Here is a 20,219-nt window from a genome sequence, read left to right on the forward strand (position 1 = left end):
TTCTCGCGACCGCCCGCGTAATTAAAGGCTCTCCTCGTTGAGAGTACACGGCCAGTGGCCGTAAAATATCCTAGCGGCCGCTAATTGCGTCAGCGTGTGTGTACGCGTACGGAACGCGTTCGTATGCAGACGCGGGGGGGGGGGGGGGGATCGAGTAAATAACGAACGCGCGATGATACGCAATTTGCAGAGCCGCGCGAGAGAGTGAATGTAATATGGATTTTCCCAGTTCCTCGAATTATATCCGGCTCGGTTTCGCTTCCGCCCTCGCCTCGGCGATAATTCGCAGTCCGGGTTAACTAACTACTCCGCGATTCGCGATTTCCTTGATTCCACATCGTGTTCCTAGTTCCTGCGATATATACGCGCATCATCGACCGACAGAGAGAGAGAGAGAGAGAGAGAGAGAGAGAGAGAGAGAGAGAGAGAGAGAAAGAGAGAGCGCGGCGACGTGCATCTGCGACGCTCGAACGCCGGAGAATCTTTACGTGGTGATACGTTTGTTTCATTTACGCGCGCGCGCTCGATTGAATGATTATATCAATCCCTTTTTCGTGCTCACACGCTTGGCGCGCGCTGCTCGACGTGATGCTCGATATCGCGGCATATTACTGCCGCGGGAAATATCCGCCTATAGAATTTTTCGTCGAAGAGATTGAATGTGCCGCGGGAGAGCGAGAGAGCGAGACAGCGAGAGAGCGAGAGCGAGAGAGAGAGAGAGAGAGAGAGAGAGAGAGAGAGAGAGAGAGAGAGAGAGAGAGAGAGAGAGAGAGAGAGAGAGAGAGAGAGCGAGAGAGCGGGCGGTTCCAACTGCCGCTGCCGCGCTGCTGCTGCTGCATCTACTTGACATCTCGCAAATATTTACGCGCGCAGCGCGTGTCACAGGGCGACACAGGCGCGAGGCCTGTGTATTGCGGAAGGTATGTATAGCACGGTGCATATCACGCGCTCGCACACGAAGTAGATATTGCACGACTCGGTATAAGCCATGCATTATTTACGATTTGATATCGGCTGCTCCAAAATCGCGCGATTATGGCCGAGTTGCATTGCAGCGAGCGTATCATCGATTTATCGCGTATTATCGATGCCGCCGACTTTCCCCACTTTCGACTCAGCTTAATACTCAATCCGCTCAGTTGGCTTCGAACGCTGATATTAGCGTATAATAAAATTACGTCGATGTTTCGCTCGTCTTTCGTTCTCTCTCTCTCTTTCTCTCTCTCTCTCTCTCTCTGATGCGAGAGAATGATCTCGCAGGGAGAAGGATACGCAAGGACAATTTGTCACATTTGTTTCTCGTCTGTGTTTACAGAGAACTCCGATCGAGAGGCCGTCGATCATTTTTCTCAATGTTAATTAATATAATTTCGAAAGTGTGTTGTACAGTGTACAACACAGTCTTTTCTCACGCTTCGGTCACCGCTGATTACCGCGCTCTCGTCGGAAAAGTGACTCGTTCCGTCGTGCCGTAGATTGCTCGAAATCTCGGCAACTATGCGCGCGTTCGACTCGCAAGAAAATGAAATTTCGAACGATGCCGAAGTAATTGCGTGGAATTAGCGAGGGGCGCAAAGTGCCATTAAAATTCCGTCTCCCGCGTGATGGGGTAACTGTTTCCGAGGTCCTCGCGGAAAGTTTGAACTCTTGCGACTGGCGACTCTTTCCCGGAGAGAAAGGAGCAACTTCCTCTGCTGTCGCGGCCTCACATAGCGCCGGATAGCCGTGAAACCTGCGTTCTGCAGTCCGTCTCCCCGTTTCGTGAGAGAAATTTAGAGAGAGAGAGAGAGAGAGAGAGAGAGAGAGAGAGAGAGAGAGAGAGAGAGAGAGAGAGAGAGAGAGAGAGAGGAAGGAGGAGGGCGATGCGGACTTTAGAACGATAAAATCGCCATTTTGGAAATCCTTTTGACAAAGTTTCGCCGTGAGAGTTAATCGGTGACCGTCGCCTGTAGGAGCTGTGCCACGTTCTGCACCGGCGTAGATTAGGGAATCCCTCTCGCGCAGGACCAAGAGAATCTTCCTTCGTAGGCTCTCTCGCGAGCCTCACCCTGCTCACTTATCTCCCCTTTATTGTCCGCTCCAGGCGAAGTTTCTTCGGCGCGCTATGAAATTTTAGCGGAGCCTAACTCTTAACAACCGTATTCACGCGAAGGGGGTGCTTGCGCTAATTAACGAGCGCTGCGTGGTAGCGGCGGGAATAGATTATTTATATCGTCATGCGCTGTGTGTGCACTATTAATGTACCGGGAATTGGCTCGCGCGATGAAAATTATCGGAGCAAAGTCGAAAGATTCAAATGGCGAGAAGGCACGTGCGCACGATCAGGGGGAGGGAGAGGGGAGAGAGGGTGCGCGTATTAATTTCGAAATTCTATTTTTCCCTTCGCGACCTCACAGTCGGAGGTCGACCGGCTGCTCTCTCTCTCTCTCTCTCTCTCTCTCTCTCTCTCTCTCTCTCTCTCTCTCTCTCTCTCTCTCTCTCTCTCTCTCTCTCTCGCGTTTCGGTCCTCTCTCAGGGGGACGCTGTTCGTTGTCGCAGCGAGCAATCGCGATTTCCAAAAATGTCACGGAGCACGGAAACATTCCGCGAGAGCGGTTGGCACCCGCGCCGCCGCGAATAATCTCGTTAACGCACGCGACACTATAAGTATCGCGTTACGTATAAACTGCACTTCATCCGAGGCACTTGGGCGATGCTGAAATTATTTTGGCAGTCGACGAATCACGCGAACCCCTTCCCGCCTCATAAATCGTCTGCGCGAGGATTCGCGAAACGAGAATTATATGGTGCCGTCCGCGATTATACGCCATCCTGGATGTATAACATTAGCGTTTGACATCTTTATCAGCGCACAATCGGACAATCGCGCATTCGCGCATTCGTGCGTTCAAAACTCTTGTCTTTCCGCTCGCCAAAATCCAGTCTCTCCAGTCGCAATTGGTAAATCTTCCTCGCGCGATAAATACATAAATGTAATCTCGCGAATCGCGATCGATTGTCTCGCTGCCGCTGACGAATTGATCTCGTTTGCTGTTGCAGGGGCTTCGGGAAACAGGGATACCAGTGCCAAGGTAAGATGGTCAGGCCGATCTCGTCGGCTACTACTTGGCCAGGTGTGACCTCGCGGACCAACTTGCAGCACGTGTTTTGCTTGTGTTTCAGTCTGTAGTTTCGTCGTTCACAAGCGATGTCACGAATACGTGACCTTCACGTGTCCGGGGGCCGACAAAGGAGCTGACTCGGACGTGAGTACCGACATCATATTTAATACCGAATACACGTCTCTCTTCTTCTCTCCATATACTTACCCTCCTTACCGCGCAGAGACTATATTATCTCGTCCCCGTTCCTTCTTCCGTTCTCAGCCAAGGATTCTCTCGGAAAGTTTCCGATGAAAGTAGGAATATGTGAGCATCAACGGGACATCTCGCGAGTCGATCGAACGCGATGCGCGACGCGTTCTCCGTTCGAGTCGAAGTCATACTCGACAAATAATAAGCGAAAGGTAGAACACGCAACAGTAACAGTGAAAACATCGATGAAGGCAACGTGTCAAGCATGTTACGAAGAGAAAACTCTCGCACCTCCATCTTTTGCACGACTTATTTTCTACGAGTCTTATAATTTTCAATCGATGTGCAGCGCGCGCGTGTCGACCCAAAGTCTGAATGAACAGAGTGTCTCCGATTCCGCGGAGAAGAATTTGCAACTGTCTGCTTCTCGTGGTCTCCTCGGGTCTTGATGCTTTCAATGATGTGATTCATTCCGTTTACAAGTCTTGTTTTAATCAAGACGTGCGTGCGTGCGCGCGTACGTATTAACGCGGCACGCCTGGCCCGAGGACGGGTCGAAACGTCACAAGTATAACCAAAGTTTCTTTTATAAGCAGAAATAGGTCACCGAGAGCAGCTCGAGGGCTGGTCAAGCTGGCCACGAGAGTCAAATAACTGTTTGACACGTTAGCTATTAAAGCTGCCTCGAGTGGACACGTAACTCATCATCATCGCGACCTTTTGATTCCCGAGTGCTCGGGGGGTGTTTTGTGAAAAAAAGAAAGGAGGGAGCGTCCGCCGATACATCAAATATTAATAATCATTTTAATAAAATGACGTTACCAACGGTCTCCCGGGTGTGATAGATGATGATGTAAGATGCCCTTATGTAAGACGTCGTATCGTAAATTTGTTCCTCGAGGACGACGCGAGACGAGCAAACGACGTGCGCGTAACGACGCCTTAATGACTGCGGCTTTGTAGAAGACTATTACAAATTAGAGGTGTGGGGTCGTTTGTCGCAATCTTTGTGAAGATTGCGCAGAAAGCGAGAGAGAGAGAGAGAGAGAGAGAGAGAGAGAGAGAGAGAGAGAGAGAGGGAGAGAGGGAGGGAGGGAGAGAGACACGTAGCTGCTCGCGTGATCAATAAAGCCGCCAATTCTCCGCTGTCTCACTTCGAGGTGAGTTTCATCTAAAATTTCTGATGAAATTATGATAGAGTATGATAAAAGAGTACGGTAATTCAACTCCTCTCGCTGAGAAAAGAAAGTAAAAATGGCAAGAGTGGATTCATTAAGAGGCGTCACGTTACGTTTATAAGGGGAATTTGACAAAAGAAAGTAGAGGATCCCATTTTTTTCGAGTGCACGCGTGCTCTCCTTCTTGACTTTGCGTTTGTTTGTTCCTCTCGTGTCTGAGTAATCATAGTCGGGATTTCACCTACGCGAATTTCGAGAAAGGAAGGAAGTTGATCGGCGCCAGAGGGCGCTCAAACTCGGAGAATCGCGAAGAACGCGTTCGAATTTTGTTTATGACTGCGATCCTGAGCTACATTCGCTAACAGGAAGGATAACGTGTGCGCAGGTATCGTACGTACGGCAGGAATTTTCATTACGTTAGTTTGGACTGCGAGAAAGAGAGAGAGAGAGAGAGAGAGAGAGGGAGAGAGAGAGAGAGGGTGAGTTAAGTTCCGCGTGGTGTGACGTTGGAGAATGAAGTACGTGACGGCGGTTCACAAGCGCGTCGCGCTCGACCGAGTGTGCGCTAATTGGCCTGCACGGCTGCTAAACGCGTGTGAAACGTCGTCCACTGTCCCGTCGCAAGGTGCTAAAGGGTTGAGGCAGGGCGAGAGATACGTATAATCAATATCGAGGTCATTTTCGAAGGCTGCGCGATAAATCGCGCACCGTCACCTTGTAAATGGATAATAATAACGCGCACACGGTATTTCGTTCGGCCAATCTGCCCGTAAGAAGACGTGGTGCCGCTTCCACTTAGCCGGGACGGGCGCATTGACAGAAGAAGATTAATCAGGCTATAAAATCGCGTAGCGTGGCGTAACGACGCTACTCTTTCTCTCTCTTTCTCTTTCTCTCGGAGGGATTACGACGTCGCGCGTACATAACGATACTTTATGGCAACGCCGGTGGATATTTGCCGTGTCGCGAGAATCGTGGCGTATTAAACGTTATTAAAACTAACAACGCGAACGACGGGGCTATTAATTGGGCTATAAGCTCGTGATTGAAAAGAGGGGGAGGTAGTGACTTCCCGAAACGATAACGGGCTGGTTCGTTTTATATCTCACGAGCAAGTATCACGCGATATTGCCTTCGTTATGTAAGATGCGATACACATTACGTTGATCCCCACCGAAGGCGGAGGTCTTCTGCGATAGATCGAACGACGAATGTGGAAAGAATTTGCCATACCCTATCTCGGAATAACAATTCCATCAGATCGAGCAGTCAAACACGAGCGTGAGGCGCGGGAATTTATCGCAGAGTCGTCTTTTCATCCCGCGAGTGATACGTATATATAGAACGTATCATTAAGGAAGCGGCGAGTCATAACGCGAAACTAGTCAAGCGGAGACAAGAAGATAACGAGGTAATGAGAGGAGGATCCTTGGCTGGGATAAAGAGAAGGAAGGGTGACAACACCCCCCGGGGCTAAGGGCTTCTTACGTTTTTCTACATCTGTCTCGCACCACGCTCACCGAATTGGCCTAAGCCGTCGTTTCCTCTTGCGCTTTCGTTTACCACCACGCTTGTAACCACGTCGTCTGTGCGCGACCGTCGAGCGATACATCGAAGAGGAACAGGAAGAAAGGAGCACGCGTCGGAATGCCTGTTCCGACTCGTTAAGCGACGAGGCGAAACGTTTCCGGCTCAGCAATTTCCCCTCTCGCGGAGACGGCGATCTTTCTCTTCCGTCACGATCCACCGATTCGGGAAGAACTCGAACAAAGCGTAACCGGCAATGAAATATCTAGTTTCGGCCCCCGAACGGGGGCGGGATGTGTGTGACGAGGGTTCGAAATTGGAAACCTGACGCCGGAGCACTTTTGGTTACTTAATGCTGTCGAGAGGCAGAAGAGGAGGAGTGCTGGCGGCGTCGCTTCTAGAGAGAACGCAAAGAGCGCGCGTCGATGACGCGTCGCAGACGAGAGAGACGATTCAATTCGTCGATGCGCCCTCGTCCGCCACTTCCCTCGTCGACTACTCTCGTCCTCGAGTTAAGATGTCCCAACAGGGGACAGGGTGTGCGTGTGTCATATTTCACAGCCGGTTGACGCGCCAAACTTTCCGCGCGGAAAAGACGCGCCGCGTCGCGTCGCGTCGCGTCGCGTCGCGTCGCGTCGCCGCGCGAGCCGGCGGAACGTTTTCCCTCGTTTTGTCGCGTCGGGGAGAGAAGGTTTCACTTATCTCTGGGAATTTCCGACGAACTAATCGAGAGTCCGCGCACTGTCTCCCTTTGATCCTGGCTGCTGACTCCCCGTCCCGCCTCACCTCTCTCTCCGTCATTGTGCTTCTGCGCTTCAAAGGTAATCCTTTCCGCGTCTATTGATCCGCGCGAATATCGGCGATCATGGATTTCCCTGTAACTCGCATAATACCTTTTCATTGTTGTCAAAGGAGAAAAAGCGCGCTCGGGTGTGAGCGTGTGCGCGTGCGCGTGCGCGCGCGATCGTAGATATACATATATATAATATTTCTTTTTTTTTCTTTATCCTTCCGGTGCGCGACAAGCCGCGCGTTGTTAACGAAGGCCGTTTCGTGAAATGAATCCCTCGCGTGTGGCTTCCACTCGTACGTCGCTTCGTTGAATGTTCGTTGAGGTGTCGGTGCAACATCGATGCTTACACCACATCATCGTCGCCTCGCGGCACGCGCCTTATACAGCTTTTTTTTTTTTTTTTTTTTTTTTTTTTACCGAGACCAACAGAGATCTGAATTTTTCGCGAGTTGTCTTTGTACGATTACCGACGATCTAACGAAAGAATCTCCCGACCGTCTTCGAGCGTGCGAATCTCGGCAAATCCAATTGACTTCAAGTCGCTTTACACGATTAACTCTTGATTAAACGAGAAACTTGAGCTTCTCTGTCTTCTTACTTTGTAAAATAATTTCAGAGTCCGGAAGAGACTCGATTGCGATTTTTTTCTCGACAACCGCACGTCTCCGCGCTGCGTCTCCGGTTGAGCTGACAGCAATGATACCCCGGCTCCTGTTTTGATGGCTGGACGTCTCAGGTCATCAGACGTAACGTAATTGCTAATAACACGGTGGTTTCGAATAATGAGCTAGCGAGGGTCGACTGATCGAATTCACACCTCGGCCCGGGCGAACTCCAGCGAACGGAGTTCCGCATGTTCCGCGGTAACCGGAAGCATCGGAAGGCTTAATGCGCTCCGCGCGATGGACTTGCGACCGCGATCTCCGCGCGAAACTTCCTGCGAGCTTGTTTCGGTTTCCGCGCTCGCATATTATCCAGGAAGCAGCAGCAGCTGCTGTTGCCGGTGGTTTCGGGAAATTGCTGGAACAGACTGGCTGTTTGATCCTATTTGGATTTAAGACTCGCGTCGACTCCTATGCTTCTCCCCGTGCTGCTGGCCGTATCGCAACTTGTTCCTCGTCCGCAACTTCGAAGAACATGTCGATGTTTAAACCGCCATTCCATTCTCGAGCGCGATGTTTGACCTCGTTTTCTCTCGTCGTGGCGACGATAACTAACGGGAAGTCGAAAGAACACGGCGCGATGATTAAGCTTTTAGAGGAGGGCAGGTCCGCGCGTGAACGCTTCATCCCGAGCATGCCGAGCCGGAAAACTTTTCCCCTCGATTCACGCGGCGTTCGGAAACTAGCCCGGACCTTTCGAGATATCAACCCCTTCGTCACGGAGAACGGCGGTTCCGTACCGTTGAGGGTTGGCGGTAGCGATTAGCGGTTTATTTCAGAGCAGATCGAGCTGTGAGCCAGCCTTTCGATCTTGGGGAAAATTTCTTATCCTAATCGGATTACGTCTCGTAGCGGCAAACGCAACCGGACTCCTCAAGCTCTCTCAATCCTTCTCTCTTGAAACATTCTATTCAATTTGATTGTTCTTCGGGGATTTTAATCTCGCCACACTCGCCCGGGGCGCTTGATGCCTCGTAATAACGTCTGCGTCGGTTTGAAAACATAGGAAGAATAACACGGATATATAAAATATTTCCAGACATACGATCCGAGCCGGTCTCGCAAATTGCTTTTATTCGTCACCACTTTGGTCTCCATTGCCGGGTCAAATGTCGTCGCTCGAATTGAAACGCGTAACTGGAACCAACTGGGAAATCCAGCGATCCACATGCCGATCCACCCCCCCTTCCCTCCTCGGTCGCGTTTTCCCAACGTCCCTCCGACGGCGTCCTCTCGCGATTCCCTTTCTTCCCCCTCGCCCTTCTCCTCTCTTCCACATTACCACCGTTATCATCATCATCATCATCATCATCATCATCATCACCACCATCATCATCATCAAGCCCGAGAGGCTGCGTGTGTGTGTGCACGGTGTAATGGTGTAATAACGCAGGACACGCGGACGAAGCACCATTTCAAGCAACACACCTACAACAGCCCCACCTTCTGTGACCACTGCGGTAGTCTTCTCTATGGTGTCATCCACCAGGGCATGAAGTGCCAAGGTATCATATGACGAGCGAAAAAAAACACGAGGAAAGTCGCGCGACACGTACAATCCGCGGAAACAACACACATACACACACACACAATCTACGCATACACAACACACACGTACACACATGTACAGGCGGATAAATTCTGCTACACGTATACGATACCCCCGCCATACGTATACATATCGTCTACATGTATACATACACACACACACACACACAATACACTATATTATATATACAGTACACTGATATTTCTTTTTCTTTGTCTTTCTGTTTTTCTTGGCCCAGCGTGGTGTTGCTTTATCTTCGTATTGTATTCCTGTATAGCCTCTTGAAGTCTCTCTCTCTCTCTCTCTCCCCTCTCTCTCTCTCTCGCTCTCTCTCTCTCTCTCTCTCTCTCTCTCTCTCTCTCTCTAACTGTCTCTCTGTAAATAATATTCGCTGTAAATAATATACTCTAGCGCTAACAATTTTGCGCGATAACTGCGTCGGTATTACGCGGTGATGCTAGAAATCCGATTAACCGCGTTAACAATAATCGCAGACGCGGCGGATGGAGATCGTCTTCCTCCTATCCGCACGCGTTTACCGACCGTATTGCTAATGCGATTAGCGGCGCTTTTAATTACGTACAGTATATGCCCCTTGCCCCCTCTCGGCGTGTGGATTTTGTGACACTGACATTGTACGTCGGGTGGCTTTAGTATATTAACAGCGTGTTTCTCTTTCTCTGTCTTAATAGGGACACGATTTTACGATGCTTCGTGCGTGCGTGCGTGCGTGCGTGTGTGTGTGTGTGTGTGTGTGTGTGTGTGCGTGTATGTGTGTGCGTGTGTGTGATGTAATCACATTGAATTATTACATATTAACTTGCATACAATTATGCTCCGTAAGAGAAAGGGTACATAGCAATCTGTACATAGCGAGAGACAAGAAGGGAACTCGAGCGAATTGCGAACCGGACGTAAAATCCATCGGAGATACGCTGAACGGGGAACGAAGGACGATATCCCGAAGGAAATTTTCGACCGAGTCTCACGTGCAATTCCACCATCTCGCATCTCGTTCTCTCCTTATCCTTCGCGGGATATCGGGGTCGTATCTCGGTAACCTTTCGCATTCCCTTTTTGTTACTTCTCTCTCGTCGTTTCTCGCGCGCACATACGAAAGGGAGCTCTGCTCACTCGCACATTTTCAGTTTAATAGCCCCGTTTTATATCCGTATATATTCGCGTCCGTGTGTGCGGCGGAAAGTTAGCGCTTCAAAAGAATGCTCTTCCCCCGATAATTGGATGAACTCGTCTCCGAGTATTTAGACCGGTAACATCGGCCGCCGTTCCGGACGCGGCGCAAGGACAAAAATAAAAAAAAAATGGAAAAAGAGAGGAAAAAGAAAGAGCCGAACGCTTTGACAATTAATCCGCGAGCCGGTCCATATCGAGAAAGCGTATTTAGCCGATGACGTCCCAGCGAGCGCGAGAGTCACCTATTTTTCTCTCTGTCTTTCTCTCTCTCTCTCTCTCTCTCTCTCTCTCTTGCTCTCTTTCTCTCTCTCTCTCTCTCTCTCTCTCTCTCCCTCCCTCTTTTTCTCCCCTTCTCTCGCTTTTTCGCTGTTGAATTCCTCATTCGAAGCTGTGTAAATAATCCTTGTACAGTTATATATTCGCACGAAAAAGAAGATTATACCTCCTACGATGAGATCGTTGTTGCCGGCGTGTTCGGTCGAGTTTGCGTCTGCAAATAATACGTCTGTATATATATTTCGTGGTTGTGTGATTACATTTGTTCACGAATGCGTGTGCGTGTGCGTGTGCACGTTGTAAGTACATGTTCTCGCCGGTGCAAAATTCTACGCGTATGTGTGTGTCTAAGGGAAAGGACAGTCGGGCAAATCGAACGTTGCGAGCAGATGCGTCTCGGTAATGGTGAAAAGTATCACGTGATGTTTGCAGAAATATTACCGAGACGTCTTCGAGATACCTCTCATCCCGGTATAATCGTGTTTACAGATGCGACGGTATTTTTGCCCTTTTGTACTTTTTCCTTGGGCTCGCGCGCGTAGATTTTTGCGGTTGACGGCCTTCTCGTCACTTCTCTGTTCTCTCTCTCTCTCTCTCTCTCTCTCTCTCTCTCTTTGTCAACGTCTTTCTCACTGTTACGAGTTTCTGTCGTTGCACCTTAATCGTACAGTCGTGCACTTTTTCGCTGTATTTTGTCGATGTGACTCTCTTCGATGTATTTTCTTCGAGTCGTTGACGTGATTTTCCGTTTATCGTTTTGTTTCTTCCTCTCTTTGTGTACGTATGCGTGTGCGTGTATGTGCGCGAGCGCGCGCGCCTTCTATTTTGAAATTTGCTGTTCCACGTGTGCCTCTTACGACTTGTCTGTTTTCGTCTACGCACCACTTCAGGCTCTTCATTTCCTCGGCAATTTGCAACGTTTCCACGTGTCCCTTTAACGCGCCCGGCTCGATTAATGACCGGCGAATTATTGACGCTCACATCTCATTCACGATTCATCGGCGCTTTAATTTCAGATTTGGTCGTTGCCCGGTTACGATATTTTCAATGTCGATTCTTCGTAACTGCCAATATTCGCGGCCAAGTATTCAGGACCGTCCGCGGGCGTCTCTGTATCGTCGGTTTTTCCTCCATGAATGAGGAATTCCTACGTGTACGTTTCTCGCTATTATACTCGCTCTCTCCTTCTCTCTCTCTCTCTCTCTTCTCCGAAGAGAGGGAGAAAGAGGGAAACTCGGACACATTTATAATATCATTTCTCTCTGCCGTGCGGGCGAAGCCATCGCGTTTCGCTAATCTCACCAGCGCGATCAGCGGCACGCGAGCCGCAATTTTCGCGCGGCGTCGATGTAACGATAAAAGCGACACGGTTATAACGCGGCGTCAAGAGGCGCGCTTAAAAGAGGGCGTATTTCGTGATAGCAAGATTGTCAGATTAAGGCCGATTAGCATACAAGCGTGACGATGGTACGCGCGCAAGGTCGTTCAACTGTCGCTCCGACTATTTGTCTTGCGAAGGAAGAAACATGAACGAGAGAGAGAGAGAGAGAGAGAGGGGGGGGGAGGAAAGACAGAAGGAACGACAGGAATGACGCGTTGGCGCGGTTCCAGGATTCACGCAGCAGGATTGCATCGTGCAGTTTAATCTCTTCGTTTCGATTCGACTAGGTTTCCCCTGCTTCTTAGCGAGCGCGCTCGTCCCGTTTTCGTCCTCATTGTCGCGGCGGCGAAAGGTGAGAACAATGGCGCCCCGGTAAGTGTCTTAAGCGCGGCCGTGTCCCATATTTTCGTTCTTTCCCGCCGAAGCTCCGCGGAGCGTCGCGCGAGAGTACGAGACGTGTCGTACACCCTGGATTGGATTCTCTCGGCGCGATATTTCCGTCCGCGATCGACCTCACGTCGATCGAACGCACGCGTCGGCTCGGGAAATAATTGACCGCGTCGTCGTCTTTGTGCAGAGTTGATATCCAATATACACACGCGGCGATCGCGCATTCCGCGACATGTGTCGCGCTCGCGCGTCATTGCTTCGATCAGCCCATGGAATCCCATGGAAGAGGCTGAGAGAGTGCTGGCTCTCTCTCTCTCTCTCTCTCTCTCTCTCTCTCTCTCTCTCTCTCTCTCTCTCTCTCTTTCTCTCTCTCTCGGAGAGCGGCCGCGGGCTTCTCTCTCATTCAAGTGACAGAAGTCACGCGGCACGCTCTCGTCCGATATTGCATAACGATACTCTGCTCTCCGGGTGTTAATGCAGTTTCCAAGTCTGCAGTCTTAAAGCGTTAAGTTAGCCCCGGCGCTCGAGTGATTTCCCGCATTGCGAGGACACTTTGTTCCTGCGAGTATCCTGCGAGTATTCACACGGCGCGCGTCACGCCGTCACGATGATACATGCTACGTAAATTCCATCCGGAGCTTTCACGCTCTTCGCGCGCCGACGACTTCATTTTCGAGTCGGACTGCATGACCAACGTACACCGGGTTAGGGGCGGGAGGGACGAGGGGAATGAAACTCTAACGAAGATACCTGGGTGTATCTAGGTGTCTGTTCTCGTCAGATGCACTCGTCGAGCTGTGGGACAAAGGTCCCAGCCTTTTACGACAAATACCGGTAAAGTATTCTCGGGGAAGACGAGCCGGCACCCGGAACGGGGTTGAATTGAGGGGGAACGGGAGGAAGGAAGGAAGGCAAGAGGGCGAAAGGGACCAGTCGGTGTGGAAATTAATTAAACGGTCGAGTCCGGAAGAAAAGCCTGGGAGACGGAAGCGAGAATCTCGTCGTCGCGCAAAAGGTTCTTTGTACTTCGTGGGAGAAGGAGAGCTCCCCGAGTGCTAAACCGAGAAGTTACGGCGACGGTGGTTGGTAGACGTCGAATCAAATTTTGCGGGTTTCGATCCTGGGGATTTAATTCGACGTGAGCGAACTCGCGAGAGATCGCGTGGGCACTTTTCCCTCGCGTCGTCGTTTTTCTCCCTTCCTCGTGAGATCGTTCGCCACGTCGTTCGACGCGATCTGAGCTCGATATTGTTCCGCAATCTGAGCTTCCTCTCTCACGAATATACAGGGTGTACCAAGAGTCTGGAAACGGTATCAAATATCTCGAAAACGAAACGTTTCTGAGAAAAATGTTTCAAACCAAAGTTGTATATGGCTTCAGAGGATCTATTTCCTGATGCTATGAATTTGACCTTGGGATGGGGACCTCTTGAAAAGCCCAGTCAAGATCAACATAAAAATCTCGAATGGAAACCCCAATTTTTTATAACACCGTCTTTTTCCACCAATTAATTTGGACAACTTTTGTCTAAAACATTTTTTGCCTAATATGTTTTTTAGATATTTAAGGAAAACTTGATAACTTTTTCAATATTTAACTTACGATATCTCGCTAACTATTTGTCGGAAGAAAAAGGTACTAGACTTTTTTACTCTATTTAGTCTGAAGAATATATTGTTCCAATAGCGCCCTGATTTAATTTGATGGTTTTAAAATTTCCAAAAGTTAATGACTTAAAAAAAGTCAGGGTGCTATTGTCAAAATATATTCTTGAGAGTAAATAGAGTACAAAAGTTTAGTATCACTTTTTCTTCTGACAAATAGTGAGATATTGTAAGTTAAATATTGAAAAAGTTATCAGGTTCTCCTTAAATATCTAAAAAGATATTGGGCAAATAAAAAAATGTTTTAGACAAAAGTTGTTCAAATTAATTGGTGGAAGAAGACGGTGTTATAAGAAATTTGGATTTCCATTTAAGATTTTTATGTCGATCTTTACTTATGGGCTTTTCAAGGTCATCCGAAAGTCTAATTGATAGCGTCACGAAATAGATCCTTCGAAGCCATACAACTTTGGTTTGAAATATTTTTCTCAGAAACGTTTCGTTTTCGAGATATTTGACCGTTTCCAGAGTTTTGGTACACCCTGTATAACATAACTGTTAACGTTTGATTGATGATAATCAATTTACTCGCTCGCAAAGTCCCGATCGTGTGACGAGCGGTGTGAATATTTCTTGCTCGAGAATCACGAGTTGCGACGACTGATGATCATTTTCTCGGTGATCTAGTTGCTCTCGAAGCTCTCGAAGGCAGCTTTCCTACCAAGTCCTTTGTGTGTGTGTGTGTGTGTGTGTGTGTGTGTGTATGTGTGTGTGTGTGTGTGTGTATGCGTGTGTCTGTGGTGTATTTTAATGTTATGTTGCGATTTGGTCGCACGCGCGCGCATGGTCGAAAGTCGATAGATTCTGTCGTCGTCGTCGTCGGTAGATATTTGCAGTTAACGCTGCATTTTGCCGCGCTGACGTTCTCCTCTCGAGCGCTTTGAGTGAAAGCCTTTCCTGCATCGAGGTCTAAGAATAACGCCGTTATTGACCATATAGGCTCGATAATAACTGATGATAGTCTGCCTACATCCAAGTCCCGTGAAATAGATTTTTCTATACGAGGGAAAATATTCATAGTAACGGGACAAATTTCCAATCGACCGTTCGCGATGCGTACTTGGAGTCGTGCACGACCTTTCAGGTACCTTGCAGGAGACGGTCGCCATCTTAGGGAGATTTTTGTGTGCGATTCGTCGTTCCCACGACGATCCTCCGGCCACTTCGCCATGCAATCGCAATGTCTCATCGGAAAAGCCGATTTTCATTATTCGCGCTCGCGACACGTCCGATTTAGGGGATGTATTCGTACCTTGGACGTTGAATTATATTTCGTATCGATTGTCGATGAGATCTTTCAAGGTTGTAGCTGAGGGCGACTTTGCGTCGCGGCTATTACGTTGCGCTAACGCGATTTCTTTGGAATACATACATTTTGACAAAATAATTGCAGAGTCTCCCCGACTCTCCCCGATTACAAACAACACGACGACGATTCGTCGCGTCTCATTATTCACGACTCTGCATTGTGCCAAGTTCCTTTTGCGTGTGTTACGATAAAGCGAAAGGTTTCTCTCTCTCTCTCTTTCTCTCTCTTTCTCTCTCTCTCTCTCTCTCTCTCTCTCTATCTCTCTTTCTCTTTCTTTCCCTCTTTCTCCTTCCCACTCTTTCTCAACTTATCGATGAATCGCACGCGATGAATTTATAATCGCTATAGTAATTATTTATCAGCGACCTCCGTGCTTTTCTGTTACTCCCACGAGGAACGACCGTCGGGTATTTACCGAAGCTGAAGAACTTTGCGCAAGGAAAGAGCCTCTAAACTTTTTCGGTCGTAATACGGCCATGGTACGTGTGTGTGTGTGTGTGTGTCGATGCCGAGAAGAGGACGAAGGATGACCCCGCACGTTGCACCTGTGCGACACACTCTCTCTCTCTCTCTCTATCTCTCTCTCTCTATCTCTCTCTCTCTCTCTCTCTCTCTCTCTCTCTCATCAACGACGTTCACCGTGATTGTGTTATTTGCTCTCTCCACCTTGTTCATCCTCAATATTCATCACGTGATCCACGTGCACGTACTCCCACCTCGTTGCTTCTGCCTCATTTGAGCTTTTGGGGGTTGGTGGCAAAAGAAAAGAAAGAAAGAAAGAACGCAGAGGGGAAAAGGGGGAAATCGGCGGGAATGGGCTTAATGCTTTTTCTCTCCCTCGAGCCTGGGACTCCCGTGGGACATATCGATCGGCACACCGCCGTCTCTCGATCTCAGCATCACAGGATCAGACCACAATGAAGGACCGGGCTTCCCCGGGCCCCTCTTTCTTGTTCCCAGGCGAGCCAAAAGCACAAATGGGAGGTGTTCACGTTCCTGACGCCGACCTTCTGCGACCACTGCGGCTCGATGCTTCACGGTATCGCCCATCAGGGACTCAAGTGTTCAGGTAGTTAGAAAACTAAGTCAAGAAATCGAGCCCGAGCCCGCGCGCTCGCGCTCGCGTCACCGCTACCGCCGAATCATCAAACGGCCTGATATCTCGCACTATCTATCCCCCTCCCCCCCTACCTACCCTACCTACCGCCGCTACCTTCACCGTCGACAACACCACCGCCACACCCCGTTACAATCCTGTTACAATCCCGCAGGAATGCGTCTGCCCACCTGGGTCGTTCGAATTCTGTCTCGCAGGATGATCGATCCGACGCGACGGGAGGTCCGCAATTTCGAACGCTGCTTTCAGCCTACGGAATATTTCGCCGGACAGGGCTTTCCTCCTCGATCACACTTCTACGTCGAAATCATAATATAAATGGCGCGGCGCGGCGCGGCGCGAGAAACCGCCGGGGGACGGACGGCTTGGTGTAATTCGCGACGATCGGAAGCACCGATCGACGCGACGAGTACATGGATGATTTTTCGTTGATAACAACAGTCTCGCGTTACGCGGACGAGACGGCGATGTTACGGTTTTCGCTCTAGAGCGGCCCAATAGGCCGGGGCTATTGTTATTACGGAGGACAAAACGAGAAACACCGATAAAAAAGAATATCGAAAATCCATCGACGGCGCGCGCGGTGCGCGGTGCGAGAACGGTAATTCGTTGTACCGCTATTAATAGTTACCTATCGATATCGCGGCTCTTCATCGTTGCGCGCTCGTTTCGTGCCGTTCGGAGACCCAGATGCAAGGCTTTTCACAGATCCCGAGGCCGCTCGCGCGCGCGCGTTGCAGCGGACAGCCGGTATGCAAAAATACACGGCAATTAAGTCACATCGTTCGCTTTCATCTCGCGGCGCGTTAAGTCGCTTTAAAATGGTCGCGGTTAAGTCCGTCATAGTCCGATAGCGAACGAGAGAGAGAGAGAGAGAGAGAGAGAGAGAGAGAGAGAGCGAGAGAGAGAGAGAGAGAGAGAGAGAGAGAGAGAGAGAGAGAGATTATTACTTTGCGGCGGTAATAGACTGTCGATTAATTAGCATTATCCGTGTCGCCCGAAAGAATGCGAATGAGAACGAGCCAATTGTTCGACGAATTATTCGCAAAAGTGTTCATCAACTTTTCATCCTCGTCCGCGAATTAATCGATAGATTCTTCTTTTAGCGACGCTTCACTCCGCTCATTCCGCGTATTCAGCTTGAAAGAAATATGAATTTTTCTGCCTTCGCGAATGAGTCGCGAGTGCGATCGCACGACCGGCGCGCGCGACGAATTCATTGAAACGTTCAGGGAGGGAGACGCGATTCTTATTAGAATGCGGCAAATTTGATTAAGACGACGCGCGTCACGCGAAAAGCCCCCCGCATCCCCCCGCACGGGATGTTGTAATCGGGACGGCGCGGCGCGGCGGGCCGATAAATAAGTCGAATCCAGATGGGGCGCGGTATCGACTTTGCTACGTGTAACAAATGTATCCTGGATTTTCTTCATTGCCCGCCAATCCCCCCTTCCCCGGGGGGAGAGTGGTGAGCATTGGAAATGTACGGATCGAGTGACGTCGAGACCACTCGCATCCATTTCGGGCAGGGTGGTGCAGAGAGAGACACCCTGTCCAACGACGACGTACGTCTGTGAGGCACTTTATCCAAACAGACGGACGCCTCGAGGCGCAGGTTTTACACGCGATTACGAGCCGACAAGTTCCCGGTTATCTCGGGATACCTGGGAGAAACCGTCGCCAAGTCGGCCGAATTAACAGAGATCAGCGCGATCACGAAAATAAAGTCGAGAGTCGAGAGAGAAGAATCGGAATGTTAGCTCGCAAATCCCTCGAGCTCGCCGTTTTCGGACTGGAAAGTATGAAAATTCTGCACGAATATTCGGAAAAGTGCAATCGGGACTTTCAGTATGCTCGGAATCACGATCACTTTGAAAAGTTTAACCAAGAGAAGCCAAGAGATTTCGCTCGTTACGTGACTGCGCCACTCGGGCCTACGTTATTTCCGCGAGGTTTCTCCCTCTCGCGTTCGCAATTTTCGCGCTCCTCCTCCGTCAGAAAGTCGAAAGTCGGATAATAATTCCGCGGAGAGCGAGAGATACGACACGACGCCACACTTAGCCATTCCGTTCGACGCGGTGACCTTCGCGGTCGCAAAGCTCTCTCTCTCTTTCTCTCTCTCTCTCTCTCTCTCTCTCTCTCTCTCTCTCTCTCTCTCTCTCAACCCCTCTCTCTCTCAGTCGCCGCTTCGCGTTGCTCCAGAGTGAAGAAGCGTCGTTAAGCGAGAAATTGCCAATCAGAAATCGCACTCCCCGCGCGGCTTTTTCTCCCCGCGGGTGGGAGGAGGGGGACAAATTGCGCGAACGTGTTGCGTTGCGCCGCGTCGCGTAACGCGAGAGCTGATTTTTCCGCGGCCGATCGACGACAATCCGGGATAAAAGCGCGCGCTAGCCCCGCACTTCCATTCGGCAAATGGAGCAACTTGGTCGCGTCCGATTTACCTGTACGCGATCAATTTGATCGTAGAGTTGGTGCGCGGAAGCCTAACGAGTATTCGCCAATCGTTCCTATCGTTAACTTCGTTAACAGAAGCCGTCCAACGCCGAGAACGAAACGCGCGCGAGAGCCGCTTATTGCTGCCGCCGATATTGCATTACGCGCGCATGTGACTTTTCGACATGAAAAATTATAGATCTGTCGTATCGCGCGGTAGAAATTGGCGAAAACGCTCGAGAATACGCCCCGGTGGTCGGCTGCAGGTTACCTTTAAACCCGATTGTCCGTGTGTTTCGTATTGTTTCGAGCGCACGCGCGGAAGCGAACCGAACGCGGAAACCTGAGAAATTATCTCAATTCGCCGCTCCTTTTCACGGGATTCGGTCCCGAAGCCGTCCAAGTTCCGTTAGTTTTAATCTACGACCAAAGTCAATTTGCCATTAGCTTTTCATACGAGAGCCTTCAATAAGATCACTTTCTCGCTTTCTCGTCTAGACTCGCGAGGCTCTTTCCCGAAATGCACAATTTCGGAAGCGACCAAGTGGTGAACGTGACGCTCCGCAAAATGCTCTCTTTCCTTTCCGGAGTCGCGAGTCAACATACCCGGAGGGGGGAGGGGGGGGAGAGGTGGTTCTCGCGGCCCGACTACTTATCGTAATTATAGCCGTTTCAATTCCCGTCCTCGGCGGCTCGAGATTGAGACCGCCGTGAAAACGTCGCGACCGTCAAGCACTCGCGAAAGATCCCGCTTTAGAGAAGCCAGGGCCCTTCATTCGAGCGTGCCTTTCAGCGCAGCGACGTTCCCGTTGCGGCTTTTACACGCGGCTTTAGATCGCGCAATCATCCCCCGCCGCGATGCACCCGAAAGAACGCGCCGCATCTCCGTTGCATCTCGCAGCTATTTCGCATAGCCGCCGCCGCCCCCCCCTCCCCGCCTCTCTTTCTGTCGCAAGTTCCGCGAAAGAGTTTCCGGGCGGCGAGCGAGACGCGCGATTACACGCCGGTGGCTGCCATCGCGGCCATGTATATATTCCTCCACGCGAGTGTACCGCGTGCGGAAATGCACGCATGTCGCGAGCGACGAAACTCACCACGTCTCGCGTCTGCGAAAAATCGCAGAAAAGCGGCGGCGTGTGCGCGCATCTCCTGTGGGATCCTACGCTTCTCTCCTCACCCACCCTCCCGGATCGTTCACATCCTCCCTGCCCACGACGGTACTGGAGTCTCCTCTCTTTCTCTCTCTCTCTCTCTCTCTCTCTCTCTCTCTCTCTCTCACTCTCTCTCACTCTCTCTCCCTCGGGGAGAAAAGATGCGAAAAGAGAAAAAGACAAATCGGTCGGCCCGGCGACTCGCACGAGTGTGTTGTTACTCGGACACGGCAGCGACGCGTTCCCGTTCAACGGTAACGTACGTACAATATTAACGCGGGTTGCCCGCGTTACCGGCCTT

At 50.3% G+C, this 20,219-nt stretch overlaps 1 protein-coding gene across 2 annotated transcripts in view; it reads left to right on the plus strand.

The window, feature by feature from the left end:
* The window catches only part of Pkc53E (Protein C kinase 53E), a 54,674-nt gene that overhangs the window by 22,772 nt on the left and 11,683 nt on the right, over positions 1 to 20,219 (plus strand). Inside the window, exons 2-4 of one of the 2 annotated variants that reach the window (XM_011150006.3) lie at positions 3,040 to 3,071; positions 3,163 to 3,245; positions 8,847 to 8,958. In XM_011150006.3, the coding sequence (XP_011148308.1) occupies positions 3,040 to 3,071; positions 3,163 to 3,245; positions 8,847 to 8,958 (227 nt within the window). Of the gene's footprint in view, positions 1 to 3,039; positions 3,072 to 3,162; positions 3,246 to 8,846; positions 8,959 to 16,177; positions 16,287 to 20,219 lie in introns of both variants that reach the window. The other variant, XM_011150007.3, reaches the window with a different exon arrangement.

This window comes from Harpegnathos saltator, unplaced genomic scaffold (genome assembly GCF_003227715.2).
Source record: "Harpegnathos saltator strain DR-91 unplaced genomic scaffold, Hsal_v8.6 scaffold86, whole genome shotgun sequence".
Classification (NCBI taxonomy): Eukaryota; Metazoa; Arthropoda; class Insecta; order Hymenoptera; family Formicidae; genus Harpegnathos; species Harpegnathos saltator.